This window comes from Ochlerotatus camptorhynchus, unplaced genomic scaffold (genome assembly GCF_037179485.1).
Source record: "Ochlerotatus camptorhynchus isolate MF236.1 unplaced genomic scaffold, CSIRO-AGI_Acam_v1.1 ptg000033l, whole genome shotgun sequence".
Lineage (NCBI taxonomy): Eukaryota > Metazoa > Arthropoda > Insecta > Diptera > Culicidae > Ochlerotatus > Ochlerotatus camptorhynchus.
The window spans coordinates 3,558,611-3,570,739 of record NW_027040524.1 but is presented as its reverse complement, the minus strand read 5'-3'; the positions used below and the strand labels follow the sequence as shown (position 1 = coordinate 3,570,739).

The window sequence follows — 12,129 nt, the reverse complement described above, 5'->3', positions numbered from 1 at the left end:
TAGCAAACTATACTTTCTTTTTCTAAGAAAGCGATGTGCAACGGAATCAATTTTGTGTCGAGTCAACTCTCAACTTGATTTTTACACGTTGTTAATAGTCTCGCAATATCAAAGGAGCTTGTAAAATCAATATCAAGCGTGATATTTTGTTCTAATATCACGCGTGATATTGCGAGCGCATGAGAGCGGAAAAATATCAATTGATTTCTGATTTTGCCAACACTGCTGATAATACAGAAGAACGGTTCACTTTCTCCAGAGCAACAAGTTAAGTTGGATGAATGAGATCGGGCAAAAATTCTATATTCCTGCTTTGAGATTGATTGTTCAAAGGCAATATACGTGGTGTAATGTCTATCGAGCTTTTCCCATGAATCCTCGTATGGCTCCATTACCAGTAGCAAGAGTGACACTGTTCGTTAGACCGTTCTCTTTCGTGGACGTTGATTACTGTGGGCCATATTTGATTCGCATTGGAAGAAGTAGCGTCAAGTGGAGGGTAATGTTGTTCCCGTGTCTGACGGTGAGAGCTGTCCATTTGGAAGTGGCAAGCACACTGTCGACTGAATCTTGCAAGATGGCTATCATGAGGTTCATTTAAAGGAGGGGTGCGCCTCAAGACATCTACAGTGACCAGGGCACGAATTTTGTAGGAGCAAGTAGAGAAGGAAATAAGGAGATTGACAGCATCATTCGTTGGCGGGAACGTTTACTACCTACGACACATAGTGGCATATCAACCCACCCGCTGCACCTCATATGGGTGGCGTTTGGGAACGTATGGTACGTACACTGAAGGCCGCTTTAGAAACTCTCTCCACGTCACGGAAGCCTGACGAAGAAACGTTTCGCACATACATGGCGGAAGCGGAGTCCATTATCAACTCACGGCCATTGACATACGTTCCGCTGGATTCACAGGAAGATGAAGCACTAACACCAAATCATTTCCTGCTTTTGAGCTCTAGCGGAGTTGTGCAACCAGTCAAGATGCCAACTGATAAAGGGGGAGCCCTCAGGTCAAACTGTAATCACGTCCAGTATCTCTTAGATCAATTCTGGACTAAATGGATCAAAGGATACCTGCCGACAATCAATCGACGAACCAAGTGGTTCAACGACATCAAACCAGTGACACCAGGAGATATCATAGTGGATGAAGGTATTAAGAATAGCTGGATTAGGGGAAAGGTTTTGGAAGTGCATCGTGGAAAAGACGGAAGGATACGCAGGGCAGAAGTGCAGACAGCCAGAGAAATACTCCAACGGCCAGTTGCAAGATTAGCGGTGCTCAATATGTTGAGAAGAGGTATGGCTGGAGAAGACATCCAGCAATACGTGGCGGGGAATGTTGGCGAAAGTGAACACCTCGCGAATCATAAAAACCTTGGCAAGCTGTCCGTCTGAACTGTCTGCAAACGTTCACTACAGTTTCCATTGAACGTCAAGTTGACAGCGTTGCAATTTTATTGGTAGATGGTAGGGTAAAAGGAAGATGAAAAAGAAGCTTCTTATTTAGAAAATTTGTAGTCAGTGATAAATAGTTAAACGATTGTTACAGTCTATCTTAAAGAACAAATTACATTAAACTATCTAACATTTGAACTACACACAATTGTAAGTATACGACATTGAATTACATACATGGAACTAAATATTGTATTAAATTGATAGACAATAATCCAAGATATACACAAGAAGTTGCAACACGATAAACAAATAAAAATTGGACTAAACAATGTAAGATTTCTATATATTCTATTTTACACTTAAAACTAATTAAAATAAAATTTACAGCTTAAAGCATATTCCCACAAAACAAACTGGGTTTGCTAAAAAGACGTCCAAAGTTCTATGATTGCCGTGTGCCGCAACATTAACTTGAATCGTGATGCTGTCTTTACCAAAGTTGATCCTTATAGATTAAGCTACGTGTGCTGAAATTCTGAGCTTAATCGAGTTTGCTGCACCAGTTCTATACACGAAAGAGTGAAGAAATGTTATTTCTCCATACACTTCAACCAATATCCCCATATGCATTTTAAATCAAAAGCGCCAGCTCGTGTTACATCCGAATGAGTTGAAATTTTCAGAGAGGCAAGGGGTTGTTAAAATGAAAAAAAAAAAATGTTAAAAACTTTCCCCCATATAAATGTGGACCATATCAGCTTGTAGATATGTGCGAAGCACTTGGCCTAAAATAAATGGTTAATAACTTTAGCACAGAATGCAAATCTTTGACAAAGTTATTCTGCATAGTTTTCTTAGTCTAAGTCTCAAACATTTAGAATTTTTGATAAGCGTATGAACAATTTAGAGTCGTTTCCCTTACATTTTCCCATACAAACCCCAAAGTTGTTCCGCAAATGCAGATCATGGCTTCGATCAAATTTAGCACAGTAGTTGGGGAGCTCAATACAGAGAGAAAGATTACTGAGGAAGGGGGTTGTAACCAATCCTAATATAGATATTACAAACTCAGAGGTCTTCTAGATCCAGCTAACAGCGCATTGAAGTAAAAGGCAGCAAGCATTATCACACATCGACAAACAAAACAGAAAATAAACCATGCGAATTACAGCTGCCGAAGAAGTTCACTGAAATACAACATCAGGTAGGTGGCAGTGACCACCCGCAAAATTCGCCAATCAATTAAGACCCCTTCGTTTGCTCAACAATGTAACGAACCGAGTATGGGTTTTAAATAGTTTTCCCACCCTGGTTTTCCGCCGACAAAACGGGCGTGTTTCTTCGTAATCGAATTTCCCCCCATTTATTAATGCCTTCATTCACGCAACCAGCAGACCAAATGCCGGCCGTTGGCTAACGAAAGGCGCCCCCAAATTTCAAAATAGAAAGCTTCAGTCGAGGGGGTAATTGAATTTTACCTCCATTGCAGCCCGTCCTTGTCTTGGACCTTGTAGTACTCGTAGATGAAGGTGCCGTTATTGTTGTGCAGTTGATGAATTTGCTGATGCTGCTGCGGTTGCTGCTGTTGCTGCTGTTGGACATGCTGGTGCTGGTGCTGGTGCTGATGCTGCTGTTGATGGTGCTGGTGATGAGTGAGGGAGTTGAGGGCAAGACTAGAATTTGTATTGTGGGTATCGTCTTCCGGCGACGATTGTGAACCACTGCTGGTGTGGTTGTTGCCGTTGGTGCCAACTGGACTACTGCTGGCGGTGCTGTGGCTGTTGTTGTTGTTGTTTGTACTGCTATTGACGTTCAACATGGCGGAGGTAGCTGCTGTCAGTGGGTGTTCATAATACCTGCAAGTGGGGAGTCGAAGAGAAGACGATGATGATGATTGGGGAGGAGTTCGGTCGATTGTGTTCACTGCGGTGTTTTGCCATGTAAGAGTGAACTGTGAGGGGGGGGGGGGGGGGGAGGGGGTTCCGGAATTCAATTGTACTTACCGAGCGTACGCTGCTTGGGTGGCGCTGATGTGTGCGATGCTATCACTGCTTACCGGATCAGCAGACATCGGTGATTCGGGGTGCGATACGATTCGTCGGCTACATGGGGGAGAAATGTTCACAGGGGATTGTATTTTTTGTTTATTGTCTTTCATCTGCTGGCTCCCCGCGTAGAGGAATGTCTTCATCAGTGCTTTTCGATTCGACCACAGGTAGCTTAAACGCCTTGGGGCTAGAAATCTCCAGATATAATCGGCATGCCCTATGAAATCACTCTTCATTTAACAGTATCATAATCTATTATTTTCTGAAGAATTCGTTACGCTCTTTGTTTTAATGTTCAGTAAAAAAAAAATTGGCATGACACCGATACTTTCCCTTGGATCGAATTTCACGCCACTCTAAAGCTTGTACCCTTCCGTGAAACATCACAGCGATTACAACACGTAAAACTCTCAAGCAACTCGAGAACGGAGAGCATGTTACATGATTTTCGATGATTTTTTTTGCCGTTGTACTTTCTTACTCTTGTTGTTATTGCTGCTGCTACGTTACCGGGATAAACTTGTTCAACATGAGCATGCAACATAAATTACGACTCCGGTTCGAATTTGCTGCCTTTATCGCATTCACTGCCGGCAATCTTGACCGCCAACAGAGTGTATGGAAGGCAAATTCTGATCCGCACTAAATTGTTTACTTATGTTTTGCATCAGACTGCGAACGGGGGTGAATAAATCTCAAAATTGATCGTAATTATCTCACGATCCGGTCTCGCCTGCGTCGGGGTTTTAAAAGTCTTAAAAGTAGCGTAAAAGAGTGCAAATATCCATCTGGGGGCACGTGGCCCTAAATTGCTTCCCTTACGGCCCGCTTGAAGTGGGTGTACTGCAAACGTGAGTAGCTGCAGCGCAGCAGGGAAGAAGGAAGGAGAGAATAATTGAGTTCTGGTCAGCAGCCAGAGCCCGCCTCTAGTGGCTGGTGGTGGTGCAACGTAAGTATGTAACTCACTCCCTTGGGGCAATCATATATGTAAAATCGCGGTGCACTTTTTATTTGTATGCTAATTTCTAGTGGTAGTAATTTTTATTTACGATCATAAATCAGTCTATTTTTTGTTTATTTTTCCAGTCGCCCTTAGATAATTTATCACTAATCAGTGCCTGCGCCCGCATGAGCCGCGAAGCAGTGTGCAGCACGTCACATGTGAATACTGCCTCGTTGGGCTGTTTATGGTCAGGGTGACCCGCCCTTTTATTGTTACCGTTACTGCTGCATATGGGGAGCAAATTCTATCAGTTAAATATTGTTCTGAAGGTGGACTGGATCGGTCGGAGTGTGATTGCGAAAACGGAAGTTTATTGCAATCGATTGTTGTTGTAAGAAAGTGTACCACCAGGCCAAATGATTTCATATGGGTTCTACATGGTATTTGCTTAGGAATCATGCTTTAAGTTGGTGGAATGCATTATTTTTAAATCCGCATACATTTGCACAATCGGTTTGCTATTTCTAATAAGGGCGAGAAAAATCAAAATTACCTACCATGTGGGGTTAGCCCAAGCAATAATGGTCTACAATAGCATGATAACACCAAAACTGTTGCGAAAATGTCCTTGGAATCGAACCCAGTCACCTCCAGCATGGTCTTGCTTTGTAGCTGCGCCTTTACCGACTGAGCTAAAGCAGGCCGACATGGTGTTAGAGCGAAGTTTTGAGGCTGCCAAGCTTGACATTCGGTCGAATATACACACTTTAGATGATCTGACCGTACATTCTTCTTTAGGACTTTTTACGCTTCTGCAGCGAGCGTTTTGCCGGTTCTCAACTTAGTGTTCTAGATGCACTTCAAAAGTTATGAATTGAGAGCTTTCTATGCTAAACAATGCATGAATTTGTATATTTTGTGGCAAGCTCAATCGATCGAATCGGGAATCGAACTCCAGCTTGGCAATACCGTGCCTTTACTAAGTATCTGCTTAGTAATTTCAATACACTCAATTCTGTTGTTAGGCGATTTTATTTTTCTGATCATGTGATCTCAAATTGAAACCAAATTTAATGCAACTGGTTTCAACAAATTAAAGACAAATATGGTGGTATTTAAAATGCTGTTGCAAAATTTGAAATTTTCGCAACACAGTGCCCCCACGGCTTCAAATCTTGATCAGCCTCTCATCATTTGAACTCTCAAATTTAAATCTGATTTGGCGCAAACCATTTGAAGTTATATGGAAATTACAATGGAAAAAGGAAACTTTTTGTTAATTGTATTCTAGTACTATGATGAAAAGTTCTACAGCTACCCTAAATTTGCTCAGCTAAAACTTTGCACAAGAGCGTTTGCAGCCAAACGTCACATTATATAGTTATTGATTTTTGAAGAGATTGATAATTTTATGGCATGATCAAGCAGCTGTATTTTGAAGTCGTTTTTAAATAGGTTCTAAATCGATTAACTTTATTCGTTTTCTACCGCAAACTGAGCGATGGATTTGTAATATTGATACATACAATCAAAAATTCAAATATTTATTCAAGATTGTACGTATCTTGATTGTGAAAATTCCGCACTAATCGACAAATGGACCTAGGATATATTCAAACATCAATCGAGTATTGTGCAGTGTGACATATTGTCATGATTTTTGTTCAGCACCTCTCGATGTGTGTCACGCGATCGTCTGTATACTCGATAGCAGCTATTATTCGGTGTGCTTATCTGTAGTTTGCACGGTTGACCTTGGAAACAAATCACAAATCGTAGCCTTCACCTAACACTCATCATGAAATATTTCTAAAGCTTTTGTAAACAATGACTTCTCTCGATGATTTCTAGAAAGTAGAGGCTAGCTAACTTAAATCAACATCACCATCGGGTAGGGGAAGATCTCTCCTACCCCTTGGTCATGTTGGTTTGCGTCGGCGTGCCTTGAATTCCGGGAAATCATCGAGATAAGTCATTGTTTACAAAAGCTGTTACGCCCTAATTACAGCTCAATCTAGAAATATTCCATGATGAGTGTTAAGTGAAGGCTACGATTTGCGTCCATTTCTCCAATGGAAGCTCTATGCCCCCCTTGGGCGAGATTGTCATGTTTGTGAAACCACAGGGAATTATTTTCGTTCTGATGGAACTAATTGGATATTGGATAGCGGAGGATATGGTGAACTACTTGACTATAGTTTTAATATTTATTGCCAGAGCCAGGGCTGGCAAATTTCATTTTCAATGAAAGATCTCACGCGATATTTACAGAAATACTTTTGTCTTCAAAATATCATTGAATTTTTTGTCATGACAGAACGTGTTGTGTTCATCGTTATTACTAGCTCATTTAATGCTATTAAAGTTACTTGTACCAAGGAAATCTTAATAATGTATTCACTCTACCAATTACATACGGTTGTTTGCTTAAATTCATCTAAATCAGTTAGAAATGTTGATGTCAAAACCACATAAGAATTATTCCCATGAGTGCTTGATCATTGAAAAATGACAAGAAAGCTAATGATAGGTAGTTTCGACTCGTGATAGTGAGAGGACCTGTTTTCTCATCGTCACATGACGGCCGTGATATTTACTAGCTCTGGTCAGAGCCGTACTTAGGGTTAATTTTTTTTTCGTGGCGAACAATTAGTGCACAGTGGGGTGAAGCCAACCGTATTTGATTTTTTTTTCTCATGAATTATTATTTCTATTATATTTTTTTCCTAAGCTTTTATATTACACTATTTTACATTGATAATATTTTTTAGGCATCTGATACCAAAATGCGCCAAATTGCGTCATGATGGGGTTTGTACTGTCTGAAAGGATTTTACAAGACCTTTCTTAATATTTGGACCACATTTTGCTCAAGTTTGTGCTTCTATCTTAATGTTGAATATTTATATGAAGATCGTTCTCTCGATTATATTTAGGAGCCACCCTAGAGTTTCAATTTTGTGTTGATATAGAGCGTTAAAAATGTTCAATGATATTAAAACAAATTTAAACAACGAACCTGCGCTGGGTATCGTTGAAGAGCACGCAGGAGAGGCGCCACCTGACAATTCAGGACTATTTCATTAATAAGTGTGAGATGCTCTATAAATGACCAAGATGCCAGGATCTCACACTCTATCTCACCATCAGAGTCCTGACATATACCGAGCATCTCCGTTTTATTAATCGAACAGGCTTGCATTGTCAGGTGGCGCCTCTCTTGCGTACTCATTACCGAGTTGCTAAGATTTGCCAACCAGTCCAAAACACTCACCCTTAAGTCACTAACAAGTCCTGACCCTTAAGTCTATCACTAATAGTGATGCACTGAATAGTGCTATTCGGTCAGGTATTCGGCGTTCTCAGCTAAAAAGTGGCCGACAAGGTGTTTGAGCGAATTTGACCGAATATTTGGTGCAACACTAATCACTAACAATCCAACTAGATGTTCAGAGAACTTCCACCAATAAGTTCACAGAACTTCCTTGAATTTCCTACGAAAAGTTCAGAGAACTTCCGACGAGAGGTTCAGAGAACTTTCTAAGAGAAATTCAAAGATCTTCCGACGAGCAGTTAAGGGTACTTTGGATGAGATGTTTAGAGATCTTGCAATGAGAAGTTCAGCGAATTTTATACGACAAATTTAGAAAATTTCCGAAGAAAAGTTCAGATAACTTCCAGTAAGAAGTTTACAGAACTTTTGATGAAATTTCACAAAACTTCCCTGAAGGTCAAAGGACTTCTGACGAAAATGTCTCAGAACTTCCCTAAGTCCCACATAACTTAATTGAAATTCCCTGAAGTTCTGACGAGAAATTCAGAGTATTTCCGTCGAGAAGTTTAAAGCTCTTCCGATGACAAGTTCTGCGAACTTCCGTTAAAATGTTCATTGAACTTCATACGAAATGTTCCCAGAACTTTTGGCGAAAAATTCACAGAACTTCATTCATGTTTTCTGAAGTTAGAACCAGAAGAACAGTTGACTTCCGTCGAGAAGTTTATAGATCTTCCAACAAGAGGTTCACAGAATTTCCAACAAGAAGTTCACAGAATTTCTTGGATGTTCCAGCGAAAAGTTTATAGAAGTTCCGGTGAGATGTTCAGAGATCTTCTTAATAGAAGTCCCGAGAAGTTCACAGAACTTAATTTAAATTTCCAAAAGTTCCGACGGGACGCTTATAGAACTTCCGACGAGAAGTTTTGAGATCTTCCGATGAGAGGTTCACAAAACTTAAAAAAGAAGTACACTGAACTATGACGAACATTTCACAGAACTGTCGTAACTGGGCATCATCCTACTCGAGATTTATATAAGAGGACTTTCCGTGCCAAGTTCTCGATGGTAGTAGGCTGCTGGTGTTTGCTGATCGGTACTCGGTGGTTGCCTTGGTTAACGTCGACAGACGGCTCGCTTGGGGATTCTCGCTTCCAGAAGAAGGAGAGGGCTCGCTTGCTCGTCGTTTGGTCGGTTGGTTGTTTGGCGGATTTGCTGGTGCTGCCGGGTTGCTTTGTGTTTTGATTGACATTCCTTAAAGTTCCGATCGAAAGTTCAGAGTACTGCGTTGAGAAGTTGAAAGAACTGCCGACAAGAGGTTCTGAGAACTTCCGCCGATAGGTTCAGAGATCTTCTGACGAAAAGTCCAGAGAAGTTCCGAGGAGATGTCCAGAGAACTTTCGAAGAGAAAATCTGAGATTTGCTGGCGAGATGTTCTGAAAACTTCTAACGTGGAATCCAGATAATTTCCGACAAGGGGCTCTTAGTACTTCGGACAAAATGTTATTAGTACGTCCGACAAGTAGTTCAGAAAAATTTTAAGGAGAAGTTCACCAAATTTCCGAGGAAAAGTTCACAGAAGTTCTGAGGAGAAGTTCAGAGAACTGTCAAGGAGAACTTCACAAAATTTCTGACGAGAAGTTCAGAGAACTTCCGAGGAGAATTTCTGATAACTTCTGACGATAAATTCCGAGAACTTCATACAAGAAAATCACAGTACTTCCGACGAGAAGTTCAGAGAACTGTCAATGAGAGGTTCAGAGTACTTCCGACGGGAAGATCAGAGAACGTCCGGTGAGAAGTTCAAATATCTTCCGAGGATAAGTGCAAAGCTTCTGAAGAGAAATTCAGCGAACGTCCGAGGAGAAGTTCCGAGAACATCCGATGAGAAATTCAGAGAACTTTTGATGAGAACTTCACAAAATTTCCGATGAGATGTTCAGAGAACTTCCGAGGAGAAATTCTGAGAACTAATGACGATAAATTCCGAGAGATTCCTTCTAGAAATTCACAGTACTTTTGATGAGAGTAGCATAATCATAAGCATAATCCATCCCGAATAGGCAACAAGTTTCTTGGCAAACATGGAGCATCAAATAGGGGAAATATGACGTTGGGAAAAAGTCCGCTGTCAATCACTTGCTGCTCCGCATACATTTTCCAAATTTATCTGCTGCAGCCGATCAGATTGTCCAGGAAGTTGATGAAGTTGATGATTTTATGCAACCCGCGGAAAAACGTCCCGATTGGGACCAAGCCGTCAAAAACTTTCTGATAATTGCGATAAGCGAATCGGATTCCGCAAACATACATGGCCACCGAGAATAACTCAGAGGAGAGGGTCGCTTCTACTCAGTTGTATGATACCTTTCTAAAAATTGCAGGCACTCAGTGCTGAGTTCCTGTAGTTTTAGAATATTCTGCATACCTCTGAGTAGCAGTGACTCTTTTTCTCTCTGAGTTATTCTAAGTGGCCGTGTAATCAGAAAAATGACGTTTGATGCTGGTGCATATGTGTGTGTGTGTTTGTGAGAGCGGTCAGAGCAGGGTTTGTTTTGGCTGAGTTATGAGTACATTTGGTCGTATTTTTTAAACTATTTTGCAACATAAAATGCAGTTTTTTCGTAAACCGCAGCTTTCGTATACATTTTAATCCAAGATTCTTCTGCAACGAACACAAATCAAGTATAAATGCTAGCTTCTGAATATTGCATTGCAGGTTTTTGATCATGATCAACTTAACCCCAGAATTGATAATTTGCATTTTCACTCTAATTTTAATTTTGAGAAATTAATCAAGCATGCAATTTAAAAACTAAATTCCTGCATCTGACATGCATTTACTAGTACAGGCTTGAGAGGTATTGATGATGATGATGATGATGATGATGATGATGATGATGGTTGTATGTGTGCCAAACATACACAGTTCAAAAAAGTAGTTTAAATTTCTGTTCAATATGATGCACATAAATGGAGCGTCACATATCATATACGTTTACATTATATATCATGTAAAGTTCTGACACATTTCATGCAATGAAGCAAATATTGTATACAAAAGCCCATCTTTGTAAACAACATTGTTTGTAAGTTGCTCGGTTGCATGAAAAGAAATACAAGTCTACGTGAATTAATGTTTACATCACAATTAAAATTCAGAATTTTTATCTGTGTATGGTTGGAAAAACATACATGTTTATCAGTAAAAAGTGATCATCTTTCCCCCGTTTTACGGCAATATAATAAAAGTCTACTTTTATCTTCAGGGCACTTCGTTAAAGTTTAAAGGACTTAGATTAGTTCAGGTAACTTTGAAGAACTTCAGGTAATATTCAACAACATTCTAAAAAGTTAAGGAAACTTTGAAGAAGTGCAGTGAACTTCAAAGTTATTCTGAGAATTTTGTAGAAGTCATCGATTTACGTAGCAATTCGAGGTAAAACTTCATAGAAGTGATGAGATTTTTTCAGTTCAGGGAACTTCGTAGATGCTCAGCCAAATTTTGAGAAGCTCAGCGAACAGTTGGAATTTCTTAGAGGCTCATGGAGTATCGTTAAAGTCCAGCATGCTTCTTAGAACTTCAGGGTTTTTAATTTGTGAACGTATTGGAAGTTGTCGGAACTTCTTATCACCCAGATGTTTATGAACATTCTTAGAAAAGGTTCTAGTTCTTTCCTGAAGTTTGAAGACGGTCGTGGATGTTCCGAAATCTTGGTTGAATTGAATGAACTAGGATAATAATTAATTATGGATCTTGGAAGAAGTTCAAAATTAAACCGATTATCGGATTGCTTGAAATTTTCTGGGAATGAAAAACTACTAATGAGTTATGAGTTACAAAATTCGTTTTATTCAATTTCGTCTCCCATCCCGAATGCCCGCACCTCCTTTTCACTCCACCCATCAAATTTTGTACAACCGTTTGTCCCAGTATTTTTGTTGTTTTTACTCATTTTTTTTTTCAACTCCAGCTCTGTTTCAATAGTTTTGGGATGTTTGCGAAGTTCCGTCTTCATAATTGCCCAGAATTTTTTCAATTGGAAGAAGTTCCGGTGAATTTGGTGGGATCATATTTTTTGGCACAACATTGACTCAGATAGCGGCACCGGTGATATAGCGGTAAGCGTGATTGCCTCTCACCCCAGCAGGCCTGGGTTCAATCCCAGTTGACGCCGCCGGGATGTTCTGAGGCATAACATCTCTGATCACGCCTTCTTTCGGAAGTGATGTAAAGCCGTTGGTCCCCGGTTCATGAGTAACGGGTCGATAGGTAGGGTCCAGGTGTGGGAGCTGCCTCCCTGGCGTCGGTAGCATTGGTGCTCAGCACGGAAAACAAGATCGACGGAAAACAAATCAAGGAAAAAAAATTACTCCGTTGGCTCGGTACCACTCCAACACATTTCGAGCGTAGTGGCAGGATGCTAGATTAGGCCAAAACAGAGTTGATCCTT

At 40.4% G+C, this 12,129-nt stretch overlaps 1 protein-coding gene across 4 annotated transcripts in view; it reads right to left on the bottom strand.

Annotated features, from left to right (window-relative positions):
• Positions 1 to 12,129, bottom strand: part of grh (grainy head) — a 558,597-nt gene that overhangs the window by 154,746 nt on the left and 391,722 nt on the right. The window contains exons 2-3 of one of the 4 annotated variants that reach the window (XM_065231301.1): positions 3,414 to 3,512; positions 2,889 to 3,266 (exon numbers count right to left, since the gene is read on the bottom strand). The exons of the other annotated variants lie outside the window; for them this stretch is intronic. Of the exons in view, the coding sequence (XP_065087373.1) occupies positions 2,889 to 3,266; positions 3,414 to 3,481 (446 nt within the window). The 5' untranslated portion in view covers positions 3,482 to 3,512. The remainder of the gene's footprint in view (positions 1 to 2,888; positions 3,267 to 3,413; positions 3,513 to 12,129) is intronic. 4 annotated transcript variants of the gene reach the window in all.